At 44.5% G+C, this 15,391-nt stretch overlaps 1 protein-coding gene across 3 annotated transcripts in view; it reads left to right on the top strand.

Annotated features, from left to right (window-relative positions):
- Window positions 1-15,391, top strand: part of PRKX (protein kinase cAMP-dependent X-linked catalytic subunit) — a 109,562-nt gene that overhangs the window by 73,535 nt on the left and 20,636 nt on the right. For 2 of the 3 annotated variants that reach the window (XR_011072244.1, XM_068533154.1), the window contains exons 6-8: window positions 876-933; window positions 4,904-4,981; window positions 8,672-8,819. Coding sequence is in view for 2 of the 3 variants with exons in the window: in XM_068533154.1 (XP_068389255.1) it covers window positions 876-933; window positions 4,904-4,981; window positions 8,672-8,797 (262 nt within the window). In the remaining variant the exon portion in view is untranslated. Of the gene's footprint in view, window positions 1-875; window positions 934-4,903; window positions 4,982-8,671; window positions 8,820-10,877; window positions 11,777-15,391 lie in introns of those variants that run through there. The other variant, XM_068533155.1, reaches the window with a different exon arrangement.

Raw genomic sequence — 15,391 nt, 5'->3', positions numbered from 1 at the left:
TTTATTTATTTGTTTAACTTATTTTTGGCTGTGTCGGGTCTTAGTTGCGTCACGTGGGATCTTTGTCGAGGCATGGGGGATCTTTTGTTGCAGTGCATGGGGTCTTCGTTGCAGCGTGCAGGCTTCTCTCTAGTTGTGGTGTGCGGGTTTTCTCTTCTCTAGTTGTGGCGTGCAGGGTCCAGGGTGTGTGGGCTCTGTAGCTGTAGCGCGCGGCTTCCAAAGCACGTAGCCTCTCTAGTTGAGGTGTGTGAGCTCGGTAGTTGTGGCACGCAGGCTTAGGTGCTCCGCGGCACGTGGGATCTTAGTTCCCTGACCAGGGATCAAACCCGTGTCCCCTGCATTGGAAGGTGGATTCTTTACCACTGGACCACCAGGGAAGTCCCCCGTCTGCTATTTAGAAGGAGGATCTAAGTGAACCAGCACACACGAAAGGGATCCAGTAAGTTTACGTGCTTACAGGAAGGCAGGGATGGCCAGACAAGAATCCCACAGGTAAGCAGACCCACAGGGCAAAGCGAGACCATCGATTTTGGTAAAAGCACATGTCGTGTAGTCGGCGTATATTTGAAATGAAGCCTCACCATCCCCAGGGCAGGCACATTTTCTCTTGCTGCTGGTCACGTTCAAAGGCTATTCTTCTCTACGGTATTTAATCAACCTCTTCCCCTCAGCTAGGTCCCTCTCGCAACTCTGCGTCGCAGAAATTATTTAGGAACGCATAATGGTTAGAAAGAAGCGTTAGAAAGCGTTCAGCCAGTGTGAACCATTGCTCCAGTGTCCACGTTGTACGGTCTGGATTTTATTGCTGTTGACCTACTGTGTTTGCATGGGTCCGTATCAACATGTCTGTGTTTTTGTCGCCTTCTCCCAAACAGAGACCTCATTAAGAAATTGCTTGTTGTCGACAGAACAAGGAGATTGGGAAACATGAAGGTGAGTGTTTCCGTCCGTATACATTAAGTGGTATGCGTTATAAGTGCCTGTCATTTGACTTCACACACTTCAGCAAAGGCAGAACATTCATATTGAGTCATTGGTCAAATTCCAAATCTGGGTTTCTGGGACATGCAGAATCAAACTGGGTCTACACCCCATCTCCTTGTCTCTCCAAAGGAGCCAGTGACTCAACAGTGATCTATAGGTTACGAATCATGACTTTATTTACTTTTATATTTTTAAACAACATTATCGAGGTATAATTCACATACCATCCAGTTTACCCGTTTAAAGTGGACAGTCCGATGGCTTGTAATGTATTTGCAAAATTGTGCAACCATCACCACAGTTTTAAAGACCATGGTCACCCCTTCCAAAAGAAACCCGTATCCTGTAGCTATCACCTCTCCATCCTTCTATCCCTCCTGGAGGTAGGCAACCACTGGGCTACTTTCTGTCTCTATAGATTGTCCCATTCTGAGCTTTCATGAAAATGGAATCATACAAAGCATGACCTTTTGTGTCTGGCTTCTCTCACTGAGCATTATGTGTTCAGGGTCCATCCACGTGGTAGCCTGTGTCAGAGCTTCACTCCTTTTCACGGCTGAGTCATTTTCCACTGTGTGGATGGACCCCATGCTGTGTATCCATCCATCCATCCAACCATCCATCCATCCATCCACCCATCCACCCACCCATCCACCCATCCACCCACCCACCCACCCACCCATCCACCCATCCACCCACCCACCCACCCACCCATCCACCCACCCACCCACCCACCCACCCATCCACCCATCCACCCACCCATCCACCCATCCATCCACCCACCCACCCATCCACCCACCCATCCACCCATCCATCCACCCACCCATCCATCCATCCACCCACCCACCTATCATCCACCCACCCACCCATCCACCCACCCACCCATCCATCCACCCACCCATCCACCCATCCATCCACCCATCCACCCATCCATCCACCCACCCACCCACCCACCCACCCATCCACCCACCCACCCACCCACCCACCCACCCATCCATCCACCCACCCACCCATCCACCCACCCATCCACCCATCCATCCACCCACCCATCCATCCATCCACCCACCCACCTATCATCCACCCACCCACCCATCCACCCACCCACCCATCCATCCACCCATCCACCCACCCATCCATCCATCCATCCACCCATCCATCCATCCATCCATCCACCCACCCATCCACCCACCCATCCACCCATCCATCCATCCATCCATGGACACTTGGGCTGTTTCCACTTTTTGGCTGTTACGAATAGTGCTGCTATAAACATGCATGTGCAGGTTTGTATGTGAATTAATCATCATTTTAAAAGTTGTACACCATGTGCGATTTTGTCAAACTTTTCATCTGGAGGGAAGTATGTGTAAGGAACTGACTTGTATAAACTATGATATTGTATATGCCTGTCTTGGTTCTGTTTTGGCACTGCTGAATTTGAGACAAACCAGGGACATCTTCTTAGCTGTTTCTAGCTCTGGACGTCCGTGGATAAACTTAGACATGGACCAGTGCATTGACCCTGTCAGTTGCAGTCTTGAGGGACAAAGTAGACCTGTGTGTGAGACTTGAACCCTGCAGATCTCTTGGGGCCCTCTGTTTATGTGGGTGTGTTCATTTCCTGGGGCGGCTGTAACAAAGGACCACAAACCGTGAGCTTAAAACCACAGGAATCCATCCTCCCCCATCCTGGAGACCAGATGTCTGAGGTCAAGGTGTCCCAGGGCCGCACTCCCTCCAGAGGCTCCAGGGGAGGGTCCTTCCCACCTCTTCCAGCTTCTGGGGGCTCCAGGCGTCCCTGGGCTTGTGGCCGCATCCCTCCCGTCTCTGCCTCTGTCTTCCCAGGGCTTCTCCTCTGTATCTGGGCCTCTCCTCTTGTAAGGACGCTGTCATTGCATTTAGGGTCCACCCCAATGACTTCCTCCTGACTTGTTTACATCTACAGAAACCTTGTTTCCAAATAAAGTTACATTCACAGGTGCTGAGGATTAGGACCTCAACATGTCCTTTTGTGGGGAGCACAGTTCAATCCATAGCTAGTTAAATTGGTTGGCTAGTTAAGGCTACTCATGGACATTGGCTCAAGTGTTCAGGTCCTTAAGGAGGGGAGTAAACGCTAAGTGGTTGGATATCACTGGTGAAAGGAACAAGTCTGTGAAACAGGGTAGTTGTTCATCCAATACCTGGCTGGTTTTCTCCTCCTGGTGCTCCTTCGTTTGGAGTGTTTCTCTTTTTTCTTCCAAAACAGACAATTGTGTTTAACTCCTTCATCCTCTATGGACACTGCTCTGTCCTCCACACTTGGAAAGTTTCTAGCACTTACTTTCTTTTTCACTTCTTTGTCTATTTGTTGTATCTGTCTATCATCTATGTCTATCTATATGTCTATCAGTGATATTCCATCATCAATCTACCAACATATCCATCATCTGTCAGTCATCTATCTAGATACCTCATCTATCTATCCATTATCAATTTATCTATCATCTATCTACCTATGTATCTATCACCTATCATCTGTCTGTCTGTTATCTTCCATCATCTGTCTATCATCTGTCTGTCTGTTATCTATTGAACACCTATCTACCTAACTTTCATCTATCATCTATAAATGTATCTATCAGTGATCTATCTAAATAGCTCATCATCTGTCATCTACCATCATCTACATCTATCTCTCTGTCATCTATCCAGATATCATAATACCTTAGTATCCATACCGAGTTTGAACTTTTAGGGAGCAAACCTTCAGTCTTATTTACCTTCTCTCAGCATCCCTCAAGGTAACACTCATCAGGTGTCATTATTTGACTTACATATGGATGGAAAGAAATAGGAAAAGAAAAAGAGTTTTCAAAATAATAGGACTGGAGAAAAGTAGAAAACATTGACATCCCCGTCTCCTTCCTCTTGGAGATACGGTTACAGAGAATTTTCTCTTTTGAGGGTAAATCATTTAAAACTTTAAAAAATATGAACCGATACACGTTTTAAAAAGTTAACTTCAGATGCGCTGGCTCCTGTGTCACAGACTTCACATGTTTCTGTCTTATACCTTCACACATTTAATTGATGAAAAAGTTGCTACAAGTGTCGTAAACAAGGAGAAGAAGGGTGCAGCTGAAGGCTGAGAACTTGGAAGGGAGTTTCAGAGGTCCTGGTGCTGGTGGTGTCTCCCGTCCAGCTATTGACACCACAGCTGAGGATGAACTAGACAGACCTTAGTACACATTGGTTTTTGTGTTGTTGTTTTTTTTAAAATTTTTTTTGGAGTAGAGTTGATTTACAGTGTTGTGTTAGTTTTAGTTGTACGGCAAAGTGAGTACATATGCATGCATCCACGCTTTTTTTAGATTCTCTTCCCATACAGGTTATTACGGAGTATAGAGTAGCATTCCCTGTGCTGTACACGTTGTTAATTGAGAGGCAACATTGGGTAGTTGTTAAAATCTCTGAAGTCTGACATCCTCAGTTTGAGTTACAGACTTACTCGCTGGGCAATACAGAGCAAATGACATCATTTAATGAATCTCAGTTTATCCGTTTCTAAAATGAGCGTAATTTCACCTGAGGAAATTGTCAAGATGAAAACAGGTGTCAAACTCAGACCTGACCGTGTGTCAGTCTAATTTTATGTCAGGAGGCTGAACCGTAATTAGACTTCCGTCTTTGTGGTCCAGAGCGGTATACACGTGGACCTCGTGACTGGATTTCTTTCTACGACGAAGGACAGCAAATGAAACTCAAATGCCTTCATCTGTAGTTTTCCCTAATAGCTCACACTCCAGGGAGAGTGATTCAAAACATAGGGAAAACTCTTGTTTTTCTCTGTAGGGGATCGTGTAGAGATTCTTTTGGAATATTTCCTTTGCTATCCTGTCAACCTTGTGTTCACTGATGATGCATGTTTCTTTTGAAGAATGGAGCAGAAGATGTGAAACGGCATCGGTGGTTCCGGACCACAGACTGGGAGGCTGTCCCAGAAAGGAAACTGAAGGTACAACATACCTAAATGGGCAGTGTGTACCTGGGCAGCCTGGAGCTCTCCTGAACGCTCGTTTACTTAGGATGGGCACACATAATGAATTGATTCGACACAAGCAACCATCCCACGTCGTTAATAAGCCAGGTTCCCTATTCAGGGGAGAGCTCAGGTAGAGAGTCACCTGATGGGGCGTTAAGAGCCTGGCTTTTTTGCAGTTGGATTTTTTGAGAGCTGGCTCCATCCCTCCCTGGCTCTGAGACTGTGATGAATGTCATCTGTTCCCTTTCTAAGGGGGAATAACACAGGTAGGACGTATGTCTCGTACTTATGGACGGATGTGGCACAGTGATGGTGGCGGATGAGGTGGAAAGTATTCTCAGGCTCATCTTTTCTTTGAACTGAATATGTTATCGACGGGTATCCTCAATAGCAGTGTTTTCAACGCTGCACTTGGGCGCCAGTGGAGAGACTTACAAAATGCTACTGCCTGGCCCCCAGCCCAGACTCTAGGGGTGGAGCTGATATTCATTTTGTCCAAGGTTTTAACTTTTATGTATTTTATTCTATTACACTGCCTGACAAAATTGCCTAGGTAACATATTCGCATTGTTCAAAAACCAAGTCAATATTAATACGCGTACGTGGCCAGGCTGTCCCCTCCCAGCTGTCTATAGGTAACCACTTTTATTAGATCTTTCTGTGTATCCTTTAAAAGTTTCTTTAGGTTAATGTGAACCCAGGTGGATATACATATTCTTATTTTCTCCCTGTTTAAAAAAAAGTATTAAAAGTTTTTATTTATTTATTTATTTATTTGGCTGCGTTGGGTCTTTAGTTGTGGCATGCAGGCTCTCCAGTTGTGGTGCGAGGGCTCCAGAGCACTCAGTCTCAGTAGTTGTGGCACACGGGCTCTCTAGTTGTGGCACGCAGGCTCTAGAGCACGCAGGCTTAGTTGCCCCGCGGCATGTGGGATCTTAGTTCCCTGACCAGGGCTCGAACCCATGTCCCCTGCATTGGAAGGCGGAATCTTAGCCACTGGACCACCAGGGAAGTCCTCCTCCCTTTTTTAAAAGACACAAAACCTACAGTTATGCATGCACGATTCTAATTTTGCTTTTTTCTTTTAACGATACAACCTCGAGATCTTCCCATATGCCTGAATAGCTTTCTCATTCTTTTTAAACCGCATGGAACTGCTTTACATGTCTCTACCATCGTTTACTTAACCAGACCTCAACTGACAGACACTTATGCCGATTCCAGTCTCCTAAGGCAAGGAATAATTTCATACATTTCTTTTGTGTTGAAGATGAATTTCCAGACGTGAGATCCTTGGGTCAGAGGGTAAATGCGTTTGAAATCTTGGTACTTTTGCAACATACTTCTCTGTAAAAATGGCATCCTTTTGTGCTCCCAGAGGACTTGTTTTGAAAAATGCCTCTTTCCCCCCAGCTCAAGAGTGGTGAGTTCTACAACTTTTGCAGTTTTGCCTAACTGATGGTTCAAAAGAGGTATCTCCGTGTAACTTTATTTTTATAGCTTTTTAAAAGTTCATCAAGTGATTCCAAACATGCCACCCAGACAGAGATGCTCCCCTTGACGATGGAGCCATTGACTGAGCTGGAAGGTTTCTGAAAGCCAGAATCATGCACCTTCTGTCCACATGGTGCCTGGTTTATAGAAATAGCTCATTTATTGAATGCAATGAGAACGAATGAAGGAAAAGTGACCCTTAAACTTACTCTGTGACTTTTAAAATCTTTGTAAATCCTTAACCTCTTTTATGGAGCCAACCTAAGATCTGTTCACGCGTGGGTTGGCCCATTTGGGGATGGGGGTTGTCTGCTGTGCGTATAAAGCGTGAACCTCACTAATTAGCCTTTCTGGCATGGAACTTCTGAGTCAGATGAGGAACGTGGCACCTTCACCTGAAGTTCCTTGATGTTTCTGAGATGCTGACCACTCAGTACTCTTTGCATTTTGATACAGTCAACGAAATATACAAGTGACAAGAGGGTTTTCTTTTCTTTTTTTTTTTTTTTTTTTTTACTTACATGAATAATTTTTAATTTACTTGACTCATTTCTGTGTCCACATAGCAGTTAAAATGTTCCCCCTGGGATCCACGTATGAGCCCATGCTCTGTCAGGATTCTCCAGCTGCATCTGCTTTGCTGTGGTCTGTTAGGAAGCACGGAACTTTGGGACAAGGACATATCTAGGTCCTTGTCCTGGGCTTGACTTGAGGATTCTAGCATCACTGAACCTCAAGTGTCTTGTGAAACATCCAGGTTAGGATGCATCCTGCAGAGGACGGGGGAGAGGGGTGGTGCTCACCACGTGTGTTAAAGGCTCTGGACAAAGCATAACAGTTTCATAGGATTAGAGGAAACTAGTTGGTGTCTGTGTGCGTTACAGAATCTTGGAGTTGGACGTATGCAGGAATCAGCAAAGTGCACCCTGTGGGCCAAATCTGGCCCCTTGCTTGTTTTTATAAATAAAGTTTTATTGGCACATAGCCACATCCATTTGTTTACAGATTGTCGATGGCTGCTTTCCCACTGCCATGGCGGCACTGAGTAGTCGCAACAGAAGTTGTATGACCTGAAAAACAACATGTTTTACTAACTGGCCCTTAATGGGAAAAGTTTGCTGACCCTCTTCTCAATCCCAGTGCCTTCATTTTTATCAACGCAGGATTGCGGTTTGGCCTCTGAGATAATAAAACCCAAGTCTGGAGCTCTTTCCATCTTTCTGGAATTTTCCAAAGTGTGGCCACAGGGCCAGCTACATCAGAATGTCCCTGACCTGGGAATCTGAATTTAACAAGCAGTCCAGGTGGTCCTCAATTCTAGAATTTAAGAAGCAAGTGCTGGGTACCTTCCTTCCTCCCTAAATTCTTCAAACTGTGTAAGCATTCATCAATCTGATAGTTGACACCTCACTTGCAATATCTTAATTCCAAGCTTTTCCTGTTCATAAACAAAGAAAAGCAGCTCTGTTGTTTTCCAGTTCTTTTTACATTTTCACATAAAGCTGTAGACATAGAGGGATGTGTGGGTAGACCTCGGAGATACTGTAAGCTTGGTTCCAGAGCACTGCAATAAAGCAAGTCACACTAATTTTTTGGTTTCACAGCACATATAAAAGTTATGTATAGGGAATTCCCTGGTGGTCCAGTGGTTAGGACCCTGTGCTTTTCACAACCAAGGGTGAGGGTTCGATCCCTGATCCGGGAACTAAGATTCCCGCAAACGAAGGCGTGGCCAAAAATTTAAAAAAAAGAAGAAAAGAAACATTAAGTTATGTACAATATATACTATCCTGTAGTCTATTAAGCATACAGTCACACTATGTCTAAAAAAAGTGTCCGTACCTCAATTCAAAAATACAAAACAAAACAAAAAAAAGCACAATTTCAGTAGTAACGTCAAAGATCACTGGTCACAGATCAACATAACAAATATCATTCATAGTGGAAAAGTTTGAACGGTGAGAATTGTCAGAATGCGACACAGACACGAAGTGAGCCAGTGCGGTTGGAAAAAGGATCCCAGCAGACTTGCTCAGGGTAGGGTTGCTGCAGGGCTTCCATTTGTAAAAGCACAGTCTGTGCAAAGTGCACTAATGTGCGCTGAGCGTAGTAACATCCTGGCGCGCGCTGTTCCTCTGTAACACGGTGTTGTGTCCTGTTGTTCCCCAGCCTCCCATCGTGCCCAAAGTGTGCAGCGAGGGCGACACCTCCAACTTCGAAGCTTATCCCGAGAACGACTGGAGCGTGGCCCCTCCCGTGTCACAGAAAGATCTGGAAGTCTTCAAGAACTTCTGAGCGTGGGCTCCCCACCTGGAAGGTATAGCTTTTTTTTTTTTTTTTTTTTTTTTTTAATATCAAGGCATCTCTTATTTCATTCATTAATTTTATAAGTTGAATTCTGTTTCTTTCTTGTTTTTTTTTTTTACATATACACGTATCTATTCTTTTTCAAATTCTTTTCCCATTTAGGTTGTTTCATAATATTGTGCCCACTTCCCTGTGCTCTACAGTAGGTCCTTGTTGGTTGAACTGATTTACAAAACAGAAACAGACTCAGAGAACAAACTTATGGTTACGAGGGGGGGAGGGTCGGGGGGAGGGGGGAGGGATACACTGGGAGTTCGGGATCGATATGTACACACTGCTGTATTAGAATGGATAACCGACAAGGTGTATCTTTATTTTTAGTAGTTAAAAATCGGCGAGGTTGACAGAACCTCATGTGCAGGAGGAGGTCTTGCCTAGACCGAGTGGGGCTTCTCTCCCCCGTTCGGGCACGAGCGATAGAGCAGAACCAGCCAGAGGCCTTTCCAGGGCAGCAGAAGACACAGCCGGTGTGTGTGGGCCGCACGGCCAGAGCACCGGCCTCACCACCAGCATCTCACGCCCCGGCCCCACCTGCCGGGGCAGGGTCTGTACCAGTAAATAAGGCTCCTAGGAGACGGGTGCGCCTGCACATTGGAGAAGCATAGCTCTTGTGCCTCCTTCCTGGAATCCCCGAGGTCCACACCACAATACTTCCCAAGTATTTTCAGAAGGACTCTTGGGTCTCTTTTTGTTAAAAAAGGAACACCTCGTAGGAAATTTGCTAAAGTTAATTTGAGATTTAAAAGAAATGATTTTGAGTCTCTTATGTCCACGAACCTTTGAAGGTCTCTGACGACTTTGAAGGTCTAGTTTATTTAGTGAGTTATTGAGTTAGTTTAATTGCATTTTATTTTTCTCCCCGGTATCTAGGGGTTGGTTTTTATTTTTTTAATTTTTATTTTTTATTGAAGTATAGTTGATTTGCAATATTGTGTTAGTTTCAGGTGTAGCAAAGTGATTCCGTTGTATATGTGTATAAATTTTTTTCAGATTGTTTTCCATTGTAGGTTTTTACAATACATTGAGTATAGTTCCCTGCGCTGTACGGTAGGTCCTTGTTGTTTATCTATTTTATACATAGTAATGTGAATCTGTTCATCCCAAACTCCTAATATATTCCCTCCCCATTTTTCCCCTTTGGTAACCATAAGTTTGTTTTCTGTGTCTGTGAGTCTGTTTCCGTTTTGTAAATAAGTTCATTTGTATCATTTTTTTTCTAGATTTGTAGTGGAATTATTTTTAATGTACTTTGGCCAGTGGCAGGGGCAGTATTTGATGACATTCTTGATGAACCTTTGGAAGTCAGGAGATCATTTCATAATCACATTGCTTTCTATTTATTCAACCAGTTTGCATTTTCTTCTTCTAAAAGCCAGACACATTCATGTTTGAATCTATCTCAGTAATTTTACCGGCTGGTATTTTCCACTGAGCGATTAGGTGTGATGATTCTACGCGAGAAGATATTCTTTCATAAAGCGAAATCTAATCCCATAGGTGAGACCCAAGTTCAGCTTCATTACAGGATTCCGGAGCTATGTTCTGGGGCTGTGTGACTTAATCATGCATCTTTGTGTGGATTACTGCTTTTCAGCAGGTGGAGATGGATGTGAAGACAGCTGGCAGGGGACCTCTCACCTCCCTGTGCCTTGTAGCTTTCTGCATCATAAAATGTTTTGTCTGGTTGTATAATCCTACAGCAAAGCACGTTGAAACTAGGATCTGTTTTTGCTTGAGTGATGAATCTCGTTTCTCATGGATGAGGAGGGGCTAGTTCTGTGGATGTCAGCACCATAGAACCTTAAAAACCCACCTTTAAAATACTGTTCCATGTCTCTTGTTAGGCATCTTCTCTCCTTAGAATTCAGGCTTGTGGGTCTTTGCAGTAAGAATTCCAAAGGAAAGTTTGGTTTCTTTCGTGCTATTATTGTTGTTGTTGTTCTTAGGATGACAAACTTTACCCAGGTGTTTAAAAACTAACAAAATCCTTTGTCTAATTTCACGCCAGCAACAGGGTGATTTGAGCCTGCCTGGGACAGATGGCTGCCCCCAGGCAGACCTGAAGAAGCATCTTCTTAATGGGATAAGGACTTTTCCACATTTATATACACCCGGATGTATATAAAGAGATTGCACAGCCATTGACGTTTGTGGACCTAGAATTATTTAAGCAACTGGAAATCGACTGCACAGTAGGACATTTTGAAAAATTGTTTGGTTGTAGATTTTATCTTCTTTTTGGGCTTGTGTTCCTACTGGGATATCCTGGGGGTTTTTTTCTCGTAGACTTTATAAGTTTGAGCTGAACCTGTTCAGATACAACCACAGATTGTGTGTTTGTGCCTGTGCGTGTGTGTGTGTGTGTGTATAAAAAGGACGGTGTGCCTGGAGCAGGGAAATTGTGCAGTGAAGTAAATGTTCCTACTTTCCAGAGCCTATGGTGTTTATGTTTCAGATTTTTTTTTCAAGAATCTATTCTCTTGGGGACAAATTTTAAAAGTATGACATGTGCATTTTTTATCATCTCATATGCATTTTATGGTTATATGTGAAGAAAATATCATACGACGGTCTATATCCAGTGTCTTCAATGCTTTGTGTCTGGTAGCCTTGGGTCATGAATCCAGGATGACAGGGAAGGAGATGTGGGTTTGAACTTTAGTGCAAGACTAGCCATTGACCATGAATGTTATTCAAGGAATTTTCTCTATTGCATTAAAAAATCTCATACTCTGTAGGGGGATGGCTATCTATTAATATTCCAGGTTAAATCCGTGGGCCAAAACGCATCTCCCAAAGCAAACTAGTAGCTTTCTGTATTGGCTCAATGAACTTATGCAAATGTTTTCTTTTCCCGTTGGTTTTAGGAAAAGTAAGAAACGAAAAGATACGATGGAAGTGTTTGAACCTCCCTCGTTTCCGCTTAGTTTCACTTCTTCTTGTCAATGTTCAGTCCATCTGGTTTCATAGACCTGGTGGGCTTGTGCAGAATAACCATTGCGTGAGATTCGTTTCTCTTTGGACGTGGTGGTGAGGGTCCCCTGAGGCGTGCTCTGCTGTGCCTTCCCCTTAGCACTGATCATGAAAGCCAGGTGTTGAGTGGGTCGCCATGGGTGTTGCTGTTTAAATATGGGCCTTCCCAGAAGCAGTGCCTGGGCAGAGGTCCTTGGTGTCTGTCTCGTCCCTCACGCATTTCCTTCTCTACTCTCTGCTTCTGCTTTCTGATTCTAAACTTTGCCGTGAAAACCTAAAGGTGCCGCCCATATTCTGTTGGCTGTGACTCAGCTGGAAACACAGCATTGCTCAAACCTGTTATGCATCCGATCGTAGGGCCCAACCATGGCCTTCTCCATGGAGGTCTGTGCATTTAAGAAGTAGGTTCCAGAGCCTTCAGTGGCTGCAGGGAGGCACCCAATAGATCTCCGAGATCTCCTCTCCTGCATCCTCCCTTTTCCTGCCAAGAAAGGTCCAGCTCCTTGGGCAGCCGGCATGGGGCAGAGTATGCCCCACAGGTGTGTTGGTGTCAAGTGTTGGGTGCCCCCCGGGCTCTCAGCCCCCTCCCAGGCCTCTGCAGCTTATGTGTTCTTGGGTTACCTGGCAGGTTCTTTGCCATCAACACTTTTTCCCGTGCTGGGCCAGGAAGGCTTTTCTTCGTATAGCCCTTGCCTACCTCTCTCTTCTGCAGGCACATCTGGGGGTGTGGAGAGCTGCCATTTGCAAAAAATCATACATTTTTTTTTACCGTAGCAAAAATGTCAAAGGAGATGCAGTCACCTGTCAGATTTGGCCAGTTTCCACTCACGAATCCAAAGACAAGGGCTGTGTGTATTTGAAGGTGACATGAAAGCAACTTACACCTATAAAAGCTTTAAATTGAAGGCACTAAATCACCCCCTTCTCATAAATGACCTTGTCTTCAAATAGAAACCAACTCCATAGGTGAGAGTGAGTCCAAAATTTAGTAAAATAAACCCTTGACAATGAGTAGCTCAATAAAAATTTATTTTCCAAGGGTGCGCTTGGATAAATGTTCCCACAGAACTGTATTTTCAGTCTGTACTTTGCAGGCACCGTGCTCTTTGGATGAAGCCATGGGCCAACAGGGGCTAAAATTTTACCACATAATTCCTGCACTGTTTCATCGTTGAATGTCAGAAGGTTAAATCAGCAAAGCAAACGTGCACAGAGATGTAGACCCACGAGGAAAAACATGTCTCGTGTCTTCTGACTATAAAAATAAACAATTATTATTTGGAGCCTTATGCTTAAAAAAATACAAAATAAATGAAACACCTTTCTGGAACACAGTGCAAAATTGTGCATACACACGCTCCCTATGCATATTTTTTTGGGTTCGCTCTTCATGTCCAGGATTTAATTTATGAGACGACAATAGTACAAGAATGCATGAAAACACATTGCCTTAATTTTGAACAAATATGCAGGGAAAACAAAAGTTCAAATGCGTTGATGATTTGGTTCTTTAAAAACGTTGTCATTGACCGTCAGCCGTGCAAAACCTTGAAAATGAAGAGGAATTCCAGGAGTACCAGATGGTGTTTGTCTCACCTTCCAGACCCTCATGCCCATTTAATTATACAAAGCGCTACCTGCCGGTGGCCAGGGCCTAAATTAAATGGTCTGACGTAATGCAAAGATGGGTGTGATCAAAATGAGTCTTAAGCACATGGCACGCACGCTCCCTATGTGTGACCGAAAAATAGTTCACTCCCTGGAGGCCTTCTGCCTTGTTCACGTATCGGATCAAAAATAATCAGGGTGCAGAGTTTTGAAGGAAATTCATATCCATCAGCACAACCTTCAGAGCCGGAAAAGGACAGATTTATTTTTGTTTTCTGCAGTTTGACAGGTTGGTAAATGACAATGCTATTTAAAAAGTCTTCAGGAAACACATGTATTGCAAGAGGTGGATTGAGGTGGGTCTTGTTTTCCTAAGGGGATTGTCGCCAGCCTGCTTTGATAGGCATCTGTGAAGCTGAGAAGGAGATAAAATCACAGCTGATCATACGGCATAATGTTCATGGTCACAGAAGTTGGAATCCCACTCAGCAGAAATGTATCGTTTGCCAGCAATGGAAAAGTCGTGATTTATGCTCTCCACATGTCACAATATGCAAAAGAAACTCCAGTAACCAGGTAACAGGTGTCCACGTCACACCGTCACGTTGCTTTAAAACGCCACCTCCTGTTCCTTCTCCTGGGGCAGCTGCACCGTCAGCTGTTTATAAATGTCTTGTGCAGTGTTTGGTTTCCTTCTGTCCGTCTCTACGTCGGGACTAACCTGCTGCCAGCCACGGCGTCACCGGTAGCGCTGAGCAGTTGAGTGAGATGACACACATTTGCCCTTTCTACGTACAACCTAAGTTGCCTCTCAATTTGGAACCACTGTAACTGTGAAATACAGCTCCATCACGTTCACGCGAGACCCCGACGCGCCGCCCTGTAGGCACCGAGGGCCGCCCACCCAGGTGAACTCTGCAGGCTGCACCCAGTCCCATCAGAGCATCAAAATCCTCGCGTCAGCTGCAGGTGCAGGAGAGATTGGATTTTTTTTTTTCCAGCCCTTTGATTTTGCATCACGAAATTTACACCACCACAGAAGCCCTTGATGGCTCCCAATTAAGATTTGAAGTGAGATGCCTGCATTATTCGTTTTCCAGGGGTCCGTCTCCCTGGCGTGTGTTTTTACACCCGTTGGGCACTTCCTACGTACTGTATGTACCCTCTATCCCTGCTTTCTGGCTCATTAGTTCAACTTCCGTGGATGTTGTTGAGTTACCAAAAGCAAAGAGAAAAGCACATGCACAGTTGTCTTAATATATTTGAGTAGTGGTGTGTGTGTGTGTGTGTGTATCTGTCTGTCTGTCTGTCTTGTTGGAGGTGGAATGGGGGGGATGCTTTCACCACGCATAGTGTTTTCACATCAAGCTTGTTTTTGTAGACCCTGTGGGGTTGCATCCAAGGAGCAGTGCTTCATAATCAAAAGGAAATACTCTGTAACACTTTCCTCTAAGTTATTGTGTCTTAAGATGTTCTGTTGATCTTCCACAGTGGACTCCGCTGTTATTTAAGTAAAAGTCATTACATGTTTGTTTTTTGCAACTGGGATTTGAAGCCTTTCTGCTCGCAGGCCGTCTTTCCTGGTTCCCTGCGATGCTTTTCCAGCTCTGCAGGGCGGTCAGAGCTTCCTTCTTTCTTGTGGGATGAAGTGCCCGGGCCAGTGTGGCACGTCCCCCGTGAGTCACACCGGGAGCCCCGCCGGGTCATCACAGCTTCTCATGTGGATTAAAAAACCCTGTCAGTTCCTTGCACAATGAAAATCACTGTGATTTGTATATATACCCTAGGAAAATTTTACTGCTGTCTAATTTATGGAATAATACTATTGATTCTAGGTTTGTTTAATAAAACTTTGTATCTTTCAAGATAAAGTCTGTCTCTGGTCTGCTTCTTTGGTCACAGGGAAAGCTGTAGCTTTTTCTGCTTTCATCCAGCCTAGGT

This window comes from Eschrichtius robustus, chromosome X, assembly GCF_028021215.1.
Source record: "Eschrichtius robustus isolate mEscRob2 chromosome X, mEscRob2.pri, whole genome shotgun sequence".
Classification (NCBI taxonomy): Eukaryota; Metazoa; Chordata; class Mammalia; order Artiodactyla; family Eschrichtiidae; genus Eschrichtius; species Eschrichtius robustus.
Note: the sequence above shows the minus strand (reverse complement) of the source record. Positions and strands in the feature narration are given on the sequence as shown.